At 38.1% G+C, this 22,983-nt stretch overlaps 1 protein-coding gene across 4 annotated transcripts in view; it reads left to right on the forward strand.

Moving 5' to 3' along the window:
• The window catches only part of RNLS (renalase, FAD dependent amine oxidase), a 321,051-nt gene that overhangs the window by 287,456 nt on the left and 10,612 nt on the right, over positions 1–22,983 (forward strand). For 3 of the 4 annotated variants that reach the window (XM_055274298.2, XM_063637129.1, XM_063637131.1), the window contains one exon: positions 21,208–21,753. The exons of the other annotated variant lie outside the window; for it this stretch is intronic. In XM_055274298.2, the coding sequence (XP_055130273.1) occupies positions 21,208–21,360 (153 nt within the window). In that variant the 3' untranslated portion in view covers positions 21,361–21,753. Of the gene's footprint in view, positions 1–21,207; positions 21,754–22,983 lie in introns of those variants that run through there. 4 annotated transcript variants of the gene reach the window in all.

A 22,983-nucleotide genomic window follows, 5' to 3' on the forward strand; every position in this document is an offset into this window, starting at 1 on the left:
TGTTATTCAGGAACAGGTTATTCAGTTTTCATGTAACTATGTGGTTTTGAGTGAATGTCTTAGTCTTGATTTCTAATTTGATTGTGCTGTGGTCTAAGAGATTGTTTGTTATGATTTCAGTTCTTTTGCATTTGCTGAGGAGTTTTTTACTTCCCATTATGTGATCAATTTTAGAGTATGTGCCAGATGACAATGAGAAGAATGTATAGTCTGTTGTTTTTGGGTGGACAGTTCTGTAGATATCTACCAGCTCCATTTGATGCAGTGCTGGGTTTAAGTACTGAATATCTTTGTTAATTTTCTGTCTGTATCATCTGCCTAATGTTGTCAGTAGGGTGTTAAGGTCCCCCACTATTACTGTGTCAGAGTCTTAAGTCTACTTGAAAGTATCTAAGAACTTGCTTTATGCATCTGGGTGCTCCTGTATTGGGTGCATATATATTTAGGATAGTTAGATCTTCTTGTTGAATTGAACCCTTTACCATTATGTAATGCTCTTCTTTTTTTATCTTTGTTGGTTTAAAGTCTGTTTTGTCTGAAACTAGGATTGCAACCCCTGCTTTCTGCCCTTTTCCATTTCCTTGGTAGATCCCTTTATTTTGAGCCTGTATGCATCATTGCATGTGAGATGGGTCTCTTGAAGACAGCATAATGGGTTTTGGTTTTTTATCCAGCTTGCCACTCTTTGTCTTTTAGTTGGGATATTTAGCCCATTTATGTTCAAGTTTTGTACTGATATGTGTATACTTGATCCTGTTATCATGATGTTAGCTTGTTATTTTGCAGACTTGTTTATATGGTGGCTTTATAGTGTCACTGGTCTGTGTACTTCAGTGTGTTTTTGTAATGGCTGGTAACCGTCTTTCCTTTCCATATTTAGTGCTTCCTGCAGGAGCTCTTGTAAGACAGGTCTGGTGGTAACGAGTTCCCTCAGTATTTGCTTGTCTGTAAAGATTCTTATTTCTTCTTCTTCTTCTTTAAGCTTATGAAGCTTAGTTTTGCCAGATATGAAATTCTGGGTAGAATTTACTTCCTTTAAGAATATTGAATACTGGCCACCAATCTTTTCTGGCTTGTAGAGTTTCTGTTGAGAGGTCCGCTGTTAGTCTGATAGATTTCCCTGTGTAGATGACCTGACCTTCCTCTCTTGCTGCCTTTAACATTATTTTTTTCATTTTGACCTTGGAGAATCTCACAATTATGTATCTTGGGGATGATCTTCTTGTGAAGTATCTTACTAGGGTTCTCTGTATTTCCTGATTTTGAATGTTGGTTTCTCTAGCTAGGATGGGGAGGCTCTCATGGACAATGTCCTGAAATATGTTTTCCAAGTTGGTTCTATTCTTTTCATCTCTTTCAGGGACACCAATGATTCATAGATTTGGTCTCTTTACATAATCCCATATTTCTTGGAAGTTTAGTTCACTCCTTTTCATTCTTTTTTCTCTATTCATGTCTGACCATCTTATTTCAGAAAGCCAGTCTTGAAGCTCTGAGATTCTTTCCTCCACTTGGTCTATTCTGCTGCTAATACTAGTGATTGCATTATGAAATTCTTGTAATGTGTTTTTCAGCTCTTTCAGGTCAGTTATGTTCTTTTCTATACCAGTTATTTTGTCTGTCAGCTCTTGCCTTGTTTTATCATTATTTTTAGCTTCCTTAGAAAGCTAAAAACCTGCAGTAGCCCCGTGCAGTGTTCCCTGTGCAGTGTTCCTTAGAAGGCTAAAAACCTAGATTGGGTTTCAACATGAAGCTCAGTGTTCTTCATTCCTCTCCATATTCTGAATTCTATTTCTGTCATTTTGGCCATCTCAGCCCAGTTCAGAACTCTTGCTAGAGAGGTAATGTGGTCATTTGGAGGAAAGAAAGCACTCTGGCTTTTTGAGTTTTCAGGGTTCTTGCACTGATTTCTTCTCGTCTTTGTGAGCTTATCTACCTTCACTCTTTAAGGTTGCTGACCTTTGGGTTTTTTGCCCCTTTTATCCTATTTGATGACCTTGAGAGTTTGATTGTGGCATAAGGTTGATTCAACCAACTGGCTTCATTTCTGAAAGACTGTAGGGGGCCAACACTTAGCTCCCAACTCCTGGTCTGCATGCTGTAACTCTGCAAGACTCGTAGTGGGCCCCAACTTTGTTCTCTGGCTCCTCAAGGTTAGCAGCCCACTGTGATGGTGGGACCAAGGTATGGCTGCTGCAGCAGAGTATTAGCAGATGCCAGGGTGCTTGCCTCCCTGTGGGTGTTCACCACATTGGTGGAGGCAATGCAGCTAGTGACTGTGTGCACAGTCGCACCGGAGGAGGCGTTGGCCTGGGGACAGGGTGCTGGCTGGCACAGGTCTGGGTACCTTCTCTTTGCACTGAAAGTGGGAGTCATCACTCAGGGAAGGGGAAGATCCGCTGTTCTCTGTGCAATATTAATACAAGGGTGGGGCACTGATGGAGGTAAGGCTGGCTGGTTTTGTGCCCACCAAGGCTGTCTGCAATGGTGGTTGGTCGGGGGAGGGTGGGCGGACTGCAAAACCCACCCCATGCAGACATGCACCAGCAAAGCAAAGCAAAACAATGTGGACAGTTGCCAAGGGCCTGAGGGAAGCTGTAGTATGGGGAAGGAGTGGGCAGGCTGGTGGTTGTAGAGGCTGCCCTACTGGAGCTCTGCACTCGTCAGGCACAGTCCACCAGTACAGAAGCTATAGTGTAGGGCCCCAGGATACCTGGGATTGCAATGCAAGCAGGCATGGCCTGAGCTGGTGCTCAGGTCAGCCTAGCCCCATCTAATGGGCAAGATTGTCTTTCGGAGATCAGGTCCAACAGTTCCTCTAGAGCTAAAGTCTCCTAGGAGCAAGTCAAGCCTAAGGATATGGCCATCCCTGGCTGTACTTCACTACTGATCCTCCCGCACCAAACCATCTGGGCTCCACATCAGCTGGCTTGCTGCCCCTACCTCTTCTCTAAGCAGCTCTCCCTGCCAACTTGATTTCCATGGTGCTTAAGGAGCGTTCTCCTGCCAGAGTTCCACAGGCCTATGGTGAGGGCAGGTTGCTGCTTGCCAGTTCAACTTACCCATTCCCCTGGAGCCACTATGGCCAGGAATGAGTCCAGGTGTGCAGTAGCCCTGTGCAGTGTTCCCAGCTTTCTCCTTCTTTAGTCCAGCTTCTGTGTCTTCCCTCAGTCCACTTTGGGTGCCTTCCTTCTGAAGATCTATTAGGAGCATGTCAGTTTTCTTGGTCCCTCGGTGGGAGCCATTCCACCTGGCTGCATCTAGTCAGCCACCTTGCCTTCTCCCCTCCATTTTCTATTACCCTCATTTTCTCCTTTTAGGTGAGTTGGAACTGGAAGGTAGTGGCTGATATCATAAATATACCAAACTTGTAAATCCAAAAGATTGTTGTCCTCTTCAAAGTAGTCAGCCACCTCGACAAACTATACCCTCATTTCAATAAAATTGGGCATCTCTTTCATAGTCTGACACATATTTTTCAACATATCATCAGTTGGATCAGGTCTTTGAAACTTGAGATTCAATTTATTGTTTTAAAAACCACAGTCATTTGTACTTAACTCATTTAAATAAAATGGATGATCAGTCTTAACAATTTAAAAAAATTTAGAGGTAACTAAAGAAATACAGCTGGCTTATATTTGTTTATCTGTTTTAATGTAGCCAGTAAGCTGATTTTAAAAGCAATTTTAAATCTGCCAGCCTTCAAAGACATTGGCCAGTTCATCATCATGGGTATAAATACATAGCCTTCTAAGATAAGTACTTTGAAAGAAAACAATCAATTGTGTTTATCAGTTAAAGTACATTAGGTGTTTTGTTTCGTAATTCTTTTCCATAATAAAATCAAGCTCTTTTGGTTATTCTGCCACTATTCCTATGACTGTTCTCCCATATTTGTGCTTCATAATTCCTGGATTTTTAATAATGTGATATAATTATGATCTTGGACTTTGGCACAACACAGACTCATTTCAAACCTTTGGGCAGGCTGGACTGTAACTATGTCTCAAGGTCCTCATCTGTAAATGGTAACAACTGAACATGCCCCTTAGACTTGTGGTTAAGTGAACTGAGAGAACACAGTAGAAAACATTTACTACAAACATTAGTACAAAGCAAGTTATCGATTAATATTATCAGTAGTAGTAGTAAGAGGAGGAGGAGATGGGGTGACAGTGCTTTGATGGTCATTTCTTTGTTGGTAGCTTAGCTCTGTGTTCGTTGCTCTCTTTTCTTGATTACCTCTCTTCATGCCCACATGTCCCACTTTTTCTCTTTTCTTTCTCACTCTTTTATCTTTTCAAAGTTTATCTCTTTTCTCTTCTCTCTGTTTTATATAAGTAAATAGTCTGGATAGGAATTTTTCACCAGGTCCAATTCAATACCAGGGACTATGACACTTAGTCATTACCATAAGGGACTGTTGAATAACATCAGAACAAGGTGTGATAAAAGTGATAGATCCCTGTGGACACAAGGAACTCTTGCCAGTTGGTTTGTTGTTGTTGTTGTTGTTTAAGCTTAAAGATTTTCCAGCTTCTTGCCAATCATTCCTAAACTAACTGCACATTTTCCAGTGTTTGATAATTTAACACAGTTGGGCCATGAGTCAACATTTCCCAACAAGAATTTATGGCCACAAGAGTATCTTGCCTATGTATCATAAGTTATAGTGACCTTTGGATAACCAAAATGGGCCCTTTGGGATAGGTGGACTGTAGTGTGACCCAATTTATCGACATCAGGAAACCTAACAGGTGTCAATCATAAGCATTGCATTGAGTAATTGCCCACCTCTTTGTCATCAGCACACAACTAACCACTTGTTTCAGTTTATTATGAGGTAGTACATATGTGTGAGATCATCAGCTGAGAAATTCTGATCATTGAATTAGGATGTACAGTCACAGTTTAATTGAAGTTTATATAGGCAGATATTTCCCCTTTTCACAAAATTCCATATTACATAAACTATTAAATGTTTTAGCATGTAAGAATTTAGTGAAGTCATTTTTTTCTCATATACTCTTGGGACTTACTCTGCCATGTAGTCAGTATCACACTTATTCAGAATAACTAATTATTTTGACCAGCAAATACTTTATAAAAAACTTTAAAAAGGAGTCTGTGTCATTGGTACTGGGCAAATACTAAATATATTCACTTGCCCCCAGCATTAATACTTAAAATTGGATGGTGGATGTTATTACACAGGCATAGATGCTCTGCAAGAAATAGGCTGTATTTCAGCACTTTCCCATAAAGAGTAAATCTACTTGGTCTATTTAAGTAAACATCAGTATTATGCTATAAAACTAACAAACAAAAAAAGATTAGTAGTCATATCCACATTATAAATTAATACTATATACTCATCTTTTCATTAAACACACATTTGTTGAGCTTCTACTATGTGTCAAACATTGAACTGGGTTCTAAAGACTCAAAGACAGCTCCCTTCCTTTAAAGAGTTTCCCATATAATCAATCACCAAAGGTAACCAATAAGCACATAATCCTGATATAGTACAGTTTACTATACAAAAACTATGTACAATATACTATGTGAGCACAGAGCAGACTTTGGAAGGAAGTGGTAAGAAGTAGCTTCTAAAAGAAGATGTCACTTGAGCTAAATCCTTCAAAATGAGGGAGACAGGTAAAGTTAGTGATGTTGGAGCAGTGTTCCAAGAACACATGTACTTTTTCAGAAGCAAAAGAGGCAAAGAACACTTGAGGAATGACCAGTAGCTCTGTTTGGCAGAAACTAAACTTGGTCTTTGCCATCGTGAATTGTAGCACTTCTGTATACCATGATAATTCACATCAGCATTTTATTAGACAGTCTCTCTTTCTCTCTCTCTTTCAAGAATGCAACTTATTAATTCCTTACTCACAGTAGCTCACTGGGCTCTGTATGTAACTCACTTTATACTCCAACCACCTTGTGGAGTTTGTATCCCTTCCTCATCACATAGGTGAGAAAACTGAGGATTAGAGGGCTCAGATATCTTATGTGTGTTTCAGTTTGGCAGAAACTGAACTTGGTCTTTGCCATCGTGAATTGTAGCACTTCTGTATACCATGATAATTCACATCAGCATTTTATTAGACAGTCTCTCTTTCTCTCTCTCTTTCAAGAATGCAACTTATTAATTCCTTACTCACAGTAGCTCACTGGGCTCTGTATGTAACTCACTTTATACTCCAACCACCTTGTGGAGTTTGTATCCCTTCCTCATCACATAGGTGAGAAAACTGAGGATTAGAGGGCTCAGATATCTTATGTGTGTTTCAGCTGCTAGGAAGTGGCAAAGCTGGCATTCAATTGCAGGCCTATTTAAAAGCTAGTGCTTTTAAACACCTCACTTTACTGCAGTAATTTTTTGAGCTCTGGCTTTCTCCCAGTTATGACACCTTCTTATACCATTCTTTTTTTGCTGCCGTCAGCTAGAAATAATCATAGTTAACATTTATACTCTGATTTTAGAAAACACTTGTATACTTGTTTTCATTTGATCCTCACAACTGTTCTGACAGATCAGGAAGTAAATATTATCTTTACTTTATGAGGAAATCAATGTTCCTATTGAACATTTTTCTTAAAGAACTAGTGAACAACAAAATAGAATTTGGAAAACACAACTTTATATTCAAAAGTTGATGTTTCACAGCATATACAAAAATTAACTAAAAATGGATGATAGACCTGAACATAACACCTTAAATTCTAAAACTGCTAGATGAAAACATAGGAGAAAATCTTTATGACCTTGGATTTAGTAAACATTTCTTTTTTTTTGAAATGGAGTCTTGCTCTATTTCCCAGGCTGGAGTGCAGTGGCACAATCTTGGCTCACTGTAACCTCCACCTCACGGGGTCAAGCAATTCTCCTGCCTCAGGCTCCTGAGTAGCTGGGATTACAGGCACACGCCACGGTGCCTCGCTGATTTTTTTATATTTTTAGTAGAGATGGGGTTTCACCATGTTGGCCAGTTCAAGACCAACCTTGAACTCCTGACCTCAAGTGATCCGCCCGTCTCAGCCTCCCAAAGTGCTGGGATTACAGGCATGAACCACCCGTGCCTGGCAACATTTCTTAGATAGAACACAAAAAAGCACAAACCATACAGAAAGAAACTGATAAATTGAGCTTAATTAAAATCAAAAACAGTGTCTTTGAAAGACACTATTAGGAAAATGAAAAGACAGCCACAGACTTGGAGAAAATGTTGCAAAGGACATATCTGTAAAAGCATTTATCAGTAAAAGGCTAGTATTCAGAATATGCAAAGAACGCTCACAAATCAATAATTTAAAAAACAAACAGCACAATTATCTAAAAATGGGCAAAAGACTTAAAAGAGTACTTCACTAAAGAAGAGATGTGAACTTACTATGGAGTTATAAGAATTCTACACCGAAAACTACAAAACATTGCTGAAAGACATTTAAAAAGACCTAAATAAATGAAAACACATCATATATTGAAAGATGTAATATTTTTAAGATGGCAGTATTAACCAGAGTGATCTACAGACTCGTTTCAGTCTCTGTCAAAATTGCAATGGCCTTTGCAGAAATGAAAAAGCCAAAATTTGTATGGAACCACAAGGACCCCCTGATAACCAAAACAATCTTGAAAAAAAGAACAAAGTTGGAGGACTCACACGTTCTCTTTTCAAATCTTATTGCAAAACTACAGTAATCAAGACAGTGTGGTACTGACATAAAGACAGGCATAGATCAATGGAATGTAACTGAAAGTTCAGAAATAAACCCATACCTATAGTCAATTGATTTATGACAATATTCTCAAGAACATTCAATGGAGAAAGAATAATCTTTTCCTTATACAGTGCAGGGACAACTTGATATCCACATACAAAAGAGTGAGCTGGACCCTTACACTGCACAAGACAATTCACTCAAAATGGATCAAAAACCTAAATATGCAAGGTAAAATAATAAAACTTCTAGAAGAAAACATACTGGTAAATCTTCATAACCTCAGATTTGGCAATGGTTTCTTAGATACAACACCAAAAATATAAGCAACAAAAGAAAAGATAATTTGGACTGGACTGCATCAAAATTCAATACTTTTGTTCATCAAAGTATTATCAAAACAGTGAAAAGATAACCCAAAGAATGGGAGAAAATATTTATGAGTCACATATCTGATAAGAATCTACTATCTAGAATGTATAAAGAACTCTTACAACAGCAAAAAAAAAAAAAAAAAAAAAAAAAAAAAAAAAAAAAAAACAAACACCAACCCAATTAAAAAATGAGCAAAGGACTTGAATAGACATTTTGCCAAAGAAGAAATACAAATGGCCAATAAGCACATGAAAAGGTAAAAATCATTATTCCTTTGGGAAATGCAAACCAAAATCACAATAAGATACTATTTCACTCCCATTAGGATGGCTATAAGATACAGAATAATAAGTGTTAGGATGTGAAGAAATTGAACACTTGTACTTTGCTAGTGGGAATGTAAAATGGTGCAGCCACTATGGAAAACAGCTTGGTGGTTCCTCCATAAGTTAAGCATAGAATTACAATATGACCCAGCAATTCCACTCCTAGATGTATAATCAAAAGAAATGAAACGTGTTCAAACAAAACCGCATTCACAAATGCTCATAACAACACACTTTAGCCAAAAGTGGAAGCAACCCAAATGTCTATCAACTAATGAATGGATAAACAATACATATTATATCCATACAGGGGAATATCATTCAGCCATAAAAAGGGATGAAGTACTGATATATGCCATAACATGAATGAACCTTGAAAACATGTTATATGAAAGAAGCCAGTCATAAAGATAACATCTCTCGAATGATCCCATTCATATGAAACATTCAGTATAGGCAAATCCACAGAGACAGAAAGCAGATTAGTGTTTACTGGTCACTAATTGCAAATTTTATGTGTATTTCACCAAACACACAAAAAGAGGAGATGTGAATGGCAATTGAGCACACAGAAAGATAATGACCATCAATGGTCATTAAGGAAGTGCAAATTACAACTATGATGAAACACTATGACATACCTACAAGAAAACATGCTATGTGAGAGAAACCAGTCACAGCTCAGATCAGAAACTCTGAAGATGACAAATGCTGGCAAGGATGTGAAACAACTGCAACTCTCACGTATCACTGGTAGGAATGCAAAATGGCACAGCCACTTTGAGAAATACTTTGGCAGTTTCTTACAAAGTTAAACGTGCACTTACCATGTGACCCGGCAACCCCACTCTTAGAGATTTACCCAAGAACAATGAAGACATGCATCCTCATAAAAACCTATAGCCAAATAATATTAGCAGCTTTAGTAATAATTGCTGAATAGTGGAAATAACCTAAATATTCATCACCTGCTAAGTGGGTAAATATTACACATCCATAAATGAAAAACTACTCAGTAATAAAAAGGAACAAACTAGAAATATTTATAATAATGTAAATGAATCTCAGAAGCATTATCTCAGTGCAAGAAGTCAGACTCAAAGTCTGTGTTTATGACTTTCTGGAAAAGGTAAAACTTTAGAGACAAAAAACAGATTAGTGTTAGCAGGGGCTGTGATTGAGAGGAAGGGATTAACTGCAGTGGGGCATAAGGGAAATTTAGGGGGTGGTGGAAATGTTCTCTGTTATTTGTAGTGGCTGTAACACAACTGTATATGTTGTCAAAATATAGAACAATACACACAAAAAATAAATTTTACTGTATATAGGTTCAATTAAGCTGATTTTAAAACCACCTGTGTTTTTTATTCTCCATTATTGTCTTTCTGAGGAACACAGTATTAAATTTTTTACTACTTTTAATTTAATTTTCACAGTATTAAAAGTAGAAGGAAGTTCATTTCTAGACCTGAAGATCAAAATGCCTGCATTCTTTTTTGCCATAATCCTATGGCCCAGATATAAAGTCACTGAGTCCATGTAACATGAATGAGAACCAGAAAGAAATGTCAATGCCATGCTTCTGGGTCATCAAGAAGAATAAATAGGGAATGGGAGAAGAAATGCAGAAAAATCGCGTCTGCAGGAAATTAACTAGCTGTCAACCTACAGAGCAGGAAGAGGTAGTAGTGAGGCCCAGTTCAGGAGGAAAAGTGATTTTCAGTTTATCTCTGGACTCACCATGGAAAGCACTTTCAGTCCTTTGCATCCTAGAATCCCAAGCAATTGGATCCTTTGAGAAATTGTGACAGAACATTTATATTTAGATGAAAAAAAAATAATTCCAAATCTGTTAAATCAGTTTACAGAAAGGAGCTGGTTTTTTACCCTCACACTTTTCATACTGCTCAGCAACTACTGGGAACAAAACAAATATTTGAAGAATTAATGAATGAATATACTAAAACTCGCTGAAGGGCAGAACAATTTTCTATTAAATTAAAAACTCTAAAGGAGAATGTAATATGACTGTTGTTCTGTCCATTATTACTTTAATAGTACTAGAGAAAACTGTATTTCATTCTTTATTGTGTGCTTGTTCTGAACAAGTCCTCATCAAAAGAGTTTGTTCCCGTGTTTTCAGGATTTTAAAAGATAGAATAGATCTAAACAGAGTCAATGTAGACCTCAGCAATTGAACATACAATTTCAGCAAAGTATGTCCTTTGCAGTTTGAGCCCACTAAAGCTGCTACATGGATCATATAATTGATTTGTGGCACATTCGGCCTGCATCTACCCAATGGTTTATTAAAATAGAATAGACAAATGCCAATAAAATGAAAAGCTCCACTGAGAATTGACCAAACCACATTGCTTTCTTCACACCTAAGGCATTCCAACCAATAGTAATTTTACAGCAGCTCTCTGCAGCACCAGATACAAAGTTCTGTAATCAGGAGTCCACAATACAAGCAAGCCTTTCCCTAAAGCACAACAAAGAAATGGGTTTATGAAATCACCATTAAATATAATAGAACACTGGAGAGATGAGAACAGAGGAAAGATGAAATGATGAACACAACACATAAGAACCAATTAAAAATGTACCATCTCTGCAGGAAAGCACCCGTGTGTTGATAAAGCTCTTTATGAATATTAAGTACTATAGCATAAGATGATTAGAACTGAGAGCCTCAAAAATCTGTGGCCCAAAGAGGTTCAATTATCAAAGAAAGATACCTAAAAATAGATTAAATGGTATAATCAGTACCCCAATTTATCATTATTATCCCAGTTTGGAGTATCACTTATCTTTAATAAGATGCAGTGTATGGTTAAGAAATAATCTTTAGGCCGGGCGCGGTGGCTCATGCTTGTAATCCCAGCACTTTGGGAGGCCGAGGCGGGCAGATCACGAGGTCAGGAGATCGAGACCACGGTGAAACCCCGTCTCTACTAAAAATACAAAAAAATTAGCCGGGCGTGGTGGTGGGCGCCTGTAGTCCCAGCTACTCGGAGAGGCTGAGGCAGGAGAATGGCGTGAACCCGGGAGGCAGAGCTTGCAGTGAGCCGAGATCGCGCCACTGCACTCCAGCCTGGGCGACAGAGCGAGACTCCATCTCAAAAAAAAAAAAAAAAAGAAAGAAAGAAAGAATCTTTATCCTCACTTTTCTTAATAATATAACAAATATATTTCATATGTGTATGATTTCTACTTCGCTACAAAAACCTGAGCATGGAGAATCAACTGTTTTAACAAAGAATTTTTAAAATTCAATCAGAATAGGTGTTGTCCTGGGCAATTCAGTTGCTCAGGAACTGGGATAGAGTGGTGAGGGGTTAAGTGTGACAAAAGAGAAGGTGGTTAATAGCATGGTTATTTGGAGGGCGGGGGCGGGAAAGCAAAATTTAGAGACTCAGAAACTAAAGAAAATTATTTCCATAGAGAAAAAACTTCCATCACCCTTAGAGAACATTTGAACACTGAGAATATAAAAATTTCAAGACTTTGAATTAGCTTTTTTGTTGGCTTGTGTTCATTTATTCTTTGAGCAAATATTTATTCAATGCCAGTCATATACAGTGGAGTAATAGATACTAGAAATACAAAGATGAGTAAGACACAGCCCCCATAGCTTGCTACTTTAAGGACTCAAAAAGGCTTTTAAACATCAAACATCTCTTACCAAATTGCATTTTGGTTAGTTGTGTGTAGCGGAATTAGCAACATTTTGTTGGATTTTCGTCAAACCCCAAAAGGATTTTTTAAAAATAGGAGAACGTTAAGGGTAAATACACCCCTAGTAGAAGTAGGAACATTACATTTTGAATTTGGCCAATAGAAAATATTTTGTGTATAAATTAAAACAAACAAAAAAACCTGTTTTCAACTTTCATGTCCCAGCCCTTCCTTTCTTATATTATGGAACTTTACTCAGTGGCTAATAGTATTGTCCCACTGTAGCCACAACACTGAAGTTATATCTTTTTCAGGGTGCTTGGACTAGTTTCCTATATGCAAATAGGTAAACAGGCATTTCCATTGACATCAGAATAAGTTCAGGTCTCTCCTTCATTTATTGACACTTCTCCCTGTGTGTGTAAACAGGCATGTGATTAATGCTATAATCAATGCCTTGGAAATATGGTAAGATTAGGGAGATATATACAGAGAATCAATATGAACCACATTCACTCTCTAGGCCATATGTAATTTGAATTTATTCCACATTTGATTAAGTCATTTTCCCCCAATCCCTATTTTCCTCCAACCCTTAGATGGTTACTACCTAAATATTTAACCATGGGCGAACAAATGAACCATGTGTTACTGTAGATTCTAGTTCTATCTAGAGTAATATTTGTATAAAAAAGATTGTGCAGATTTCTGGGAAACACGTTTTATACAAGATTTCATTCCATTTTTTAAAATTACTCATCCACTCACCAAACCCACACTCAGGTTATCCAGTGATAATGGAAATTACTGATGGTTTTTCAAAGCTCACATTAGCTCCTCCCTAGCTGCCATCTCTCCCTTTCATGGAAAACATTCTTCAGACTGACAGAGACTCTGCTTTGAGCTGTGTCAAGCCTTACCCCAGAGCAGTGATTCCAAGCATTTTTTTTTCATGGACCAGTAAAATCTGTCTAAATGTTTTGGGAACTAAGATAATATTGTTATCTTTTAATTCTTCAATTAAAACTTTAAAAGGCGAAAACACAGCTACAAGAATTTAAACAAAAGTATAACCCAAAAAATAAAGTTACAACCTCATAACAGATTTATAAATATTATATATATAAAATGCACTTAGCTCCATGAAAAAGCTCAGAATTCTTACTTTTTTTCATCTTGCCACAGATTGCCTTTTGGGAAAAACTACCCTTGTGCTTTGCATAGATAGGGGCTATAAAGGAACAAGTTAACCAAATATTCAATTTCTGCTGTTTATGTACCATGACATGGGCTTAGGTTTACACTGGCAGCAGAGTAAAGAAATGCAAGGAAGTGAGAAAATGTATGAATCAGCTCCATACCATCTTAGCCTTCAAAGCTATTTATTATTGCCAGTATAGTCAATACCTCACATACGCAATGAGCAGGGGAAATGCCAAGGCAAGAAGATTATTACGAATTCAGGAACAATTTAAGTAAAAAGTCACTGTCAGATATTGGAGTGGATGAAAATCTTTTTTTGTTTTTTGTTTTGAGACAGTCTCACTCTGTCGCCAGGCTGGAGTGCAACGGCGTGTTCTTAGCTCACTGCAACCTCCGACTCTGGTTCAAGCCATTCTCCTGCCTCAGCCTGCCAAGTAGCTGGGATTACAGGCACGTGCCACCACGCCCAGCTAATTTTTGTATTTTTTTTTTTTAAGTAGAGACGGGGTTTCACCATGTTGGCCAGGATGGTCTCAATCTCCTGACCTCATGATCCACCCGTCTCAGCCTCCCAAAGTGCTGGGATTACAGGTGTGAGCCACTGCACTTAGCCGAAAATTGTTATTAAAAGATGCAGTGTGAGTATCAAAATACAAGTGATGGCTTAGACATCTCCATCTGCTGTCAAGGCTCATGCATACCCAAAGCTTATTAAAGTGACCTGCAGGAAGGTAATGTAAGATAAGAAAGTGGTAAAATTATCTACAGTCTTTTGTAACTAGGATTTTTTTTTAAATGTGAATTACCTTGTATGCAGTTGAGAAATAAGAGATCAATATCAGGAGACTCATATTTGTTTCAAACTCATTTATATTTTGAAGTAATTGGATTAAGTTTTCTTACAGGCAAAGATAAAGCCTTGCTAAATGTGAAGGTCTTAGGAATAAAAACTAAAAATCTACAAACGTGCTTTCCTTTAGTGCAAATAGTGGCTATTCCGATGGCTTAAAGAACTGCTGGTTTTCTACCACATTAAGCTCTTCAGCAAAAGTGGAAGTCCAGATGGTGAAACCACAAAGATATTTCCCCTATATTAACATGACAGACTGATGAAAAAGGCAGCATCCTAGATCATATTTTCAATTTAGCTCAAAATGGTTTATTTTAGAAGCAACTGTCCTCCAAGACCCATATCTCAAAGGAGAAACACAAGCCCCAGGATCTAGGCTGCAAAGAGTGTACCACTGTAGCTAGATGCAGAAGCTGGGAGAATGTTAACTGTACTAGCCACTTTACTATGATGTTTATTGGTTTTGTTAGTGCTTGATTCAAAGTTCCATAGGCTTTGAGTCGTCTGCCCCCAACTCTGTTTTTTCCACAAGCCTTGATATTTTTAGCATATGATTCTGTAGAACTATGGTTGTAGCTAAAACGCCTGTATTTTTTTTTCACACAGCAGCCAAAGCACCTGTGTGACCCAGAGAAGGGTAGTGTCCTGGAGAGGGGTCTTAGAAGGTTATTAGAAGGAATTGTAATTGGGTTTGCAGCAGCATCTAGAGGAAATGGCTCCTGATGTGATCTGTTTCTTGGCATTGAAGGGTCTCTGGTTTAGAGAAAGGCAATGCATCAAGCTATCGTAACTTAATGGGAAAGGAGAGAAAATAAAAAGTAAAGAGTATTTAGTTCTCTTATTTCTAATTATGCGTTCCTTCTGTAATCTTCTAACCCAGGGTTGGTATATAGAATTCCTCTCAAGTGCCAACTGCAATTGACTGGTGGTGGCTGCCTGAGGCACGGAAGGGAGAAGAATGCTGAGGCCCTGTTGGGCTTCCTGGAAAGAATGCCACGATTGATTAGCAATGTCTGTCAGGAGTTGCTGCACCTGTGTCACCCCCATAATCTATGATACAGTTGGGGAAATCGGCCCAGCAAGATGAATGATCTGGGAAGACAACCAGACTTGGTTCTGGAATTGGTACATTTACCTTTGAAAATGAACAAATGGATTCTTAGATAACCAGTATATCTCTATCAGTTTCACCTGAGGCTGCTCATTTGGGTGAGCTGAGAAAATGGAGTGTTTAAACCAGCAATGCTAAAGACATTAGAAGTCCTAACACCAACAATGCTACTTAACTGAAAAAGCACCGCTTAAAGGATCCTACCATTAATTATCTTTTGACTTGTCATGCACTGAGAAACTGTGGAGTGTTTACTGTCCCTCTCCCCCTCTCCCCTCGACTTACTTAATACTTGCCATATTTCTTCAACTATAAAATGCCACCCCATCAGTATACACCAGGAGACAGTCAAGATGTAGTTTTCACATGTGTGAACTTGGTTATTTCTAGTGCTCTTGGAATGGGCAGCTGTAACTTCTTGATATTTAAACTAACAAATTATTTAAGAACAATTTGAGGAAAGAATATGAGACCTAGTTGCTGTCTGAAAACCTTTCTTTCCCAGTGAAGAGAAAAAAGCATAATCCATACTTGCAGAACGGTGTCAGCAGCTCAGAAGAAAACCCAAGAAAAAATAATTCAATGGAACATCCTTGTAAGAAATGCCACATTGCCAGTGTTTTAGACAGCACGGAGGACAGACTGCATAGGAAGTGCATGGATATCAGACATCAGCATGTCTGAGTTAAAGAGTGGTTCAGAGAAGTCCATCTCTAAGTGCGAGCCTTTAGAATGGCTTCACCAATGTATTTCTCTTTTATTTCCTTTTTATGTTTGCAAACGATACATGTAGATAAATCCGAAAGAACTTTTCTATTAAGTATCAAATAAAGTTTTGTGTCATGTTGACATCATTTTTTCTTTCTCATTGGTACATAAAATATTGGTGGGTTTTATGGTGCCTTAGATTCAATGAAATGTGGTATAATTTGCATTCATGATATAAGTGAGGAAACGTAGCAGGAAAAACTTGATTATTCATTGTCCAGTCTCCCTGATCCCATTAGTTGCACATCTAAAATTAGAATTTATAAAACCTTAATTCTTGCCTACCCACTTGAATGTCACCTGTTGCCATGTTTCAGAAAGGTTTGTTTAAGTAACCAAATTATGGGCTGGATGGCTGAATAGGTCAGCCTAAAATAAAGCCACTCTATAGGCCAGACAAATGACTGTTCTCTATGGGTAAATGTCTCCTAGTCCAGGGACATGCTGTAGCTTTAGCATAGATATGAAAGGAAGAATGGACATTATTTGAATTATTTTGCAAATAATCAACTGTCATTTTGTGAAAATACTCAGCCTACTTATCTGCCTACCTCTTTCTTTTCATCTTTAATTTCATTTTCACACCAAAAGCACTTTTTTGTGTGAACTTTTACAATTAGTAATCATGATACAAAGAAACTATTAGGCTGAACCATATACAAATTGACAATATTTTACCATTTTTGACCTACAGAATCAGCAAGTTTATGTGGTTCAACTTAATACATGACAGGAGACAGTCATTAAAGCAGTGCACAGTGTGAGGCCAGAGGACACCCCTTCATTCATCATTATTAAGAGTCTTCTAAATATAATAGTTCCTCCATTTGAGCTTCTCCTCAGCTATATGGGGAGCCTCTGAATAATACTTTTTGTGTAGGTTTTCTGTCAAGACCTTCGTTTGATCAACTGTGTACAATATCTTTTTTTAACTCAATAAACATTTATTGCCCACTTTCATATGGTCCAGGCACTGCTCTCAGCCTTGGATACAAAGATCAGTGAGTCAGAGTCCCTATTCTTAGAAGCTTGCAGTCTAGGAGTGGAGGAGACAGGCATGGACATCATTACAGTGCAAAATAGCAAGTAATATAATAGATAGAAATAACATGCTGAAAAGGCACTGACCTTGCCTGGCTGAGCAAGAATGCCTCAGAGCAGGTGATGTTTATACTGAGTCTTGAAGGATGAGCAATTTACTTGTCAGCAAAGAGGAGGAATGATGCAACATCACCCAGCAAAATGGTTTGTTCCAAGCCACAGAAGTACAAGAAAAAGAACCTGAGTTTGAATATAGATAGGACAAAGGCGAGAGAAGTGGCAAGGACAAGGGTGACAAAGGTGAGAGAAGTGGCACGAGGTGAGATTTGAATGGAAGTAAGATCCTGGTTATGAAGAGCTCTCCATGCAGGGCTTAGGCGTTTGCATTTTATATAACAAAACACATTGACATGGGTTTAAATTGCTTAGAAATAAAACCACTTCTTCAGCTTTATTTATATACCCAGTCCAGTTATCGCCTAAGTTTATAGAAACATTGCATTTGCTACTCTAGAGCAGGCAAGAGTTCTTTCTGACCAGCCCTGGCACACATGTGAGCCAAAGCAACCTGGATTTGCAAGGGGTTGTTTCAGCCCTGACATCTCTCTTAAACACAGTCATTGAGCTGTGGTTCCTCACTGTGGCTGAAAGCATAGCCAAAGGCTGCATTATTGTGAGATTGTGGCTTTGACAATTACGTGCTCCTCCACTGCAGGGCTCTTACTTTACATGGGTGAAGGAGCTTGCCAATACATGCTCCATGTTTTCATATTTTCCTCATTGGGTAATTGCAAAATGGGTGATTCCACCTAAATGCAGTGAGATTGATTTCATCCAAACTGCCGACTGGCTAATCAGTGGCCCAGTTTTCCAGCCATGTGATCTGGCATCTGGCATTTACCACTCATCAAATTAAATTACACAGCACCAATAAATTACCACCTCATGACTGGGCAAAACCCTTTTCCTTAAACTCCTTCCTGGTTAATACTTGTGCAATGTTTAATAGTGCCACAGTTTATCTATACAGGGATGTCAACAGGAATGTATCAAAATTTTACCAGAAATGGAGATTAATGTATGTGCAAATTATACACAGATAGACACACACGTATATATGTATAGATAAGAATATGTGTCAATGTGTTATTCTATTGATGTGAATTTTCCAGATGCCTAAAGCTAAGTGACTAATCAAAAATTTTTGTTTTGTTTTACTTAATTGAGTCTTTATGGAAATATTTCTGAAAGTGCTGGAAATGTAAGTTCTGGAGTCAGCCTGCTCTGTTCGAATCCCTGCTCTGTTCGAATCCCTGTTTCTTTATCTACTGACTTTCTGTCTTTGGGCAAGTAGTAATCTTTCTGAGCCTCAACTTTCTTACGTATAAAATAAGAACAATAGTAACCACCTCATAGGGTTGCTATGTGAATTAAATGGGGTGTGCATATATAGTATTTGATATCAAATGCAGTGGACATTCAAGAAATGCTAGCAATGAATATTTTATGCATATTAGAATTGCTTCTTGAAAGCTGGGGCCATCATGGTGAACATTAATGATTGTACGACAACTAATAACTGATGCCCTCAGCTCCTATTAAGAGCCAGAAAGTTATTTGCCTCTCCATTAAATTGCCCCAGACTGCCAGGATTCTTCCCAGTCTTGTCTGGGTTTTGAGTTTTTATATAGCAACCCAATATGGTTTGGCTCTGTGTCCCCATCCAAGTCTCATCTTGAACTGTAATCCCCATAATCCCCATGTGTTGAGGGAGGTACCTGGTGGGAGGTGATTGGATCATGTTGGCAGTTTCCCCCATTCTGTGCTCATGATAGTGAGTGAGTTTTCATGCGATCTGATGGTTTTATAAGTGTTGGACAGTTCCTCCTTCACACGCTTTCTCTCTTGCCTGCTGCCATGTAAGACGTGCCTGCTTCCCCTTCCACCATGATTATAAGTTTCTCGAGGCCTCCTCAGCCATTTGGAACTGTGAGTCAATTAAACCTCTTCTCTTTATAGATTACCCAGTCTCAGGGAAGTTCTTAATAGCAGTGTGAGAATGAACTAATACATATCCCTTGCCATTAGACTATTGGTTATCACATTCTGAAATCACTAACATCTAAGATCCTAGCCATTTTCTTCCTCCTGTAGTGTTTTACTGACAAATTAAATAATCCAACTTGATAAAATTCTATCTAAAGCAGGTTAAAAGCTCTAATTGATCACCCAAGTCTGTGCTTCAGTGACTGCACTATGTACTGCCTATTTTAGCCACTCAAAGATCTTGTCTGCTGATTTCAAGATTATCAGCTATGTTTGTAATAGACGATGTTGCTATAAGAGACCTCCAGAAAAGTGAGAGGATACTCTTAATATTTCACGTTTGTATCTGAGTGACACAGGTCTACAGAGGCCCATGTCTTTGGAGGTTCAACAGGGAAATAACAGTACCATCTCTTTTAAAAAAGCAAATATAACATATAAATAAAAAATATCTATGGCAAAGTTTTTCTGCTTCAAGAAAACTGCAGGCTCTGTAAGCCAGGCATGGTGGCTTACGCCTGTAATCCCAACACTTTGGGAAGCCAAGACAGGAGAATAGCTTGAGGCCAGGAGTTCAAGACCAGCCTGGGCAACATAGTGAGACCCCATCTCTAAAATTTTTTTTTAATTAGCCAGGCATGGTGGTGTGCACTTACAGTCCTAGCTACCAGGAAGCTAAGGCAGGAGAATCTCTTGGCCTAGGAGTTCAAGAGTACAGTGAGCTGTGATCATGCCACGGCACTTCAGCCTGGGCAACACAGCAAGACCCTATCTCTAGAAGAAAAAAAAACTGTCAGGGAATATACTGACTCAGCCTATCTAGAACAAAGATCTCAGCACCATAATTTAAATAGAATTTGTTACATTTCTTGATGTTTTTTTCCTGATTTTTAAATGAGTAAATCCTCATGGGCCTTACTCTATTACTATCCATGAAAACACCGTATAAGAGAGACTAGAACTGTCATATTGTCATCCAGGTGAATGGAGCCCCCTGAAGTTGTACAGTGAAGCAGTCCCAAGTGAGATGGCCATTACAAGTTTTCATATTTTGGTGTTTTAGAGGGTTTTTGGTGCTTCAGTGGCCAAATCATCTCAGTGTCCAACATAACTACATTCACCTCCCACTCATTCTCCTTACTGCAAATGCGTATTAGCCATCATCCATCCAAATTTTGAGAATATTTTCTCCAGAAAAACAATCTCTGTGTCTTTTTTCATACTTTCAGATATGAAAATAAAAAGCTGTTTAAAAAGACTGCTTTGGGGTCAGTCTTACTCTCAGGACTGAAATTTCCTTAAGGACAAAGTTGTGAAATTTTAAAATTCTCCTGCTCCAGTGCTCAGCATGGGGCTTGGGCCAGAACAGCACTCAGGAAATATGTAAGGAAGAAAGAACCATGGGATGAGGAGTGGTGGAGAGAAACTGAAGAAGGATGTATTGGTCAATTTGGGCTGCTATAGCAAAATACCATAGAGTGGGTGGCTGATAAACAGAAATTTCTTTCTCACAGTTCTGGGGTCTGGGAAGAGCAAGATCAAGGCACTGGCAGATCCAGTGTCTGGTAAGAGCCCTCATTCTCATAGATGGCACCTCTGGCTGTGTCCTCACATGGTGGAAAGGACAAACAAGCTTCCTTGGGCCTGTTTTATAAGGAGCTAATTCCATTCATGAGGACTTTGCCAATGACCTAATCACTTCCCAAAATGCCCCACCTTCTAATACCATCACCTCGGGGGTTAGGACTTCAACATATGAATTTGAGGGGGATAAACATTCAGACTATAGCCCCTACTAATTTTGAAGTTCAACCCACTTCTGGTTATCTTATCTAATAACTGAAAATTTAAACATTTAAGAATATAAACATAAACACTTGAACTGGGGTTGAGGGGAGTTTAGTGAGTCTTGGTTTGTTTTTTGTTTCTCGTGTGTGCAGTTTTTTTGTTTGTTTGGTGCTTCTTGTGAGAAATCTTGATTTCTCCAGGTAGAGTAGCCTTTTCCAGGTGGGTGTTGCCATGGCAGCACAATAGAGCACAGAATGTCAATTGCAATCCTCTGTTTACTTTTTCAGGTTACAAATGCTGCTGCCAACTGTCCTGGCCAAATGACTCTGCATCACAAACCTTTCCTTGCATGTGGAGGGGATGGATTTACTCAGTCCAACTTTGATGGCTGCATCACTTCTGCCCTATGTGTTCTGGAAGCTTTAAAGAATTATATTTAGTGCCTATATCCTTATTCTCTACATGTACATTGGGTTTTTATTTTCACAATTTTCTGTTATTGATTATTTTGTTTTCTATTTTGCTAAGAAAAATTACTGGAAAATTGTTCTTCACTTATTGTCATTTTTCATGTGGAGTATAAAATCAATTTTGTAATTTTGATAGTTACAACCCATGCTAGAATGGAAATTCCTCACACCTTGCACCTTCCCTACTTTTCTGAATTGCTATGACTACTCCTTGTTGGAGGAAAAGTGGTACTTAAAAAATAACAAACGACTCTCTCAAAAAAATTACATTAAATCACAATAAGAGTTTATGTGCCAAAAACTTGATTATCCTTATGAAAATTTCAATTCTGAATAAAGAATAATCACATTATCAAAGCCCCATCTGAAGTCTTCGGATGTGTCCTTGAATCAATATTTTTGCAAATTATACAAAACAAGATTTTTCCAAAATGTGGGTAACAGAGTGTAATTCTTATTTCTCATTTATCCATACCCAAGTTATTAAGTGATCCTGAATTGCAGGTCATATATGTCATCATCTTAGTGTGGAGGGTAACTTGACTGACAAAGAGACCTTCCTTCAAATTTTCAGAAAGTATAAGATTCCACATGATTTTCCTAGCCACACAGTACTTTTTAACTTTAAAGCAAATTCCAGTCCTAATATGAAAGATAAAAATTAAATAGAAACTGAGAGAGAAAATTTATTGATCCTTACCTTTTGCTATCTTTTATAGCTGTTGCTGTTACTTTATGGGCTTTCCAGTATGTGCTGTGGCATTTAGACTGTGTCAAGTTTAATGAATTTAACACAACAAAAAATTTACTGAACCAGAAAATAGATGCACTTAAAATAGTTCAATATTTGCCAAGTTGGTGGTTCAGCATATCACCCACATGCTTCAGTGACCTGACCCCACGACTTGCTAGCTGGAGAGAAATCAATCTCCAGCCTTCTAAACCAGCTACCTGTTGCTAATTGGAAAAGCAAAATCATGAGTTCTATTTCAGCATTTTGAAAGGAGAAAAATCATTGCAGCCTCTCAAACTAACAAAAGTTCAACAAAAGACTTCTTACTGTAATAGTGTTTCAAGTTTCACACTTACATGTCCACTGTCATACATACACATACACAGGCACAGGCAGAACTTGCTTCTATAGCTGCAAAGTGGGTTTTATGACCCTATAGCATATTATTATATGTTTCCTCTTAGCAATAAATTGGTAAAAACTTAAATGCCAACATGTGGTTAATGTCACTTATTTTGAAAGCAGAGAGAGGAAGAAGGAAATTTGTAGTCTCTATAAAATGATGAAAAATAGTGATTTTTTTGTTATTTTAGCCCATATTTGACTAACATTTGTCTTTATATTTTTTAAATTTTAAATTTAGGGATACATATACAGGTTTGTTATATAGGTAAACTTGTGTGACAGAGATTTGTTGCACAGAGTATTTTGTCACCCAGGAGTTAAGCCTAGTACCCATTAGTTATTTTTCCTGATCCTCACCTCCCTCCCACCCTCTACTCTCAGGTAGGCCCCACTTTCTGTTGTCCCCTCTATGTGTCCATAAGTTCTTATCATTTAGCTCCCTCTTGTAAGTGAGA

Source organism: Symphalangus syndactylus, chromosome 4 (assembly GCF_028878055.3).
Source record: "Symphalangus syndactylus isolate Jambi chromosome 4, NHGRI_mSymSyn1-v2.1_pri, whole genome shotgun sequence".
NCBI classification, from domain to species: domain Eukaryota; kingdom Metazoa; phylum Chordata; class Mammalia; order Primates; family Hylobatidae; genus Symphalangus; species Symphalangus syndactylus.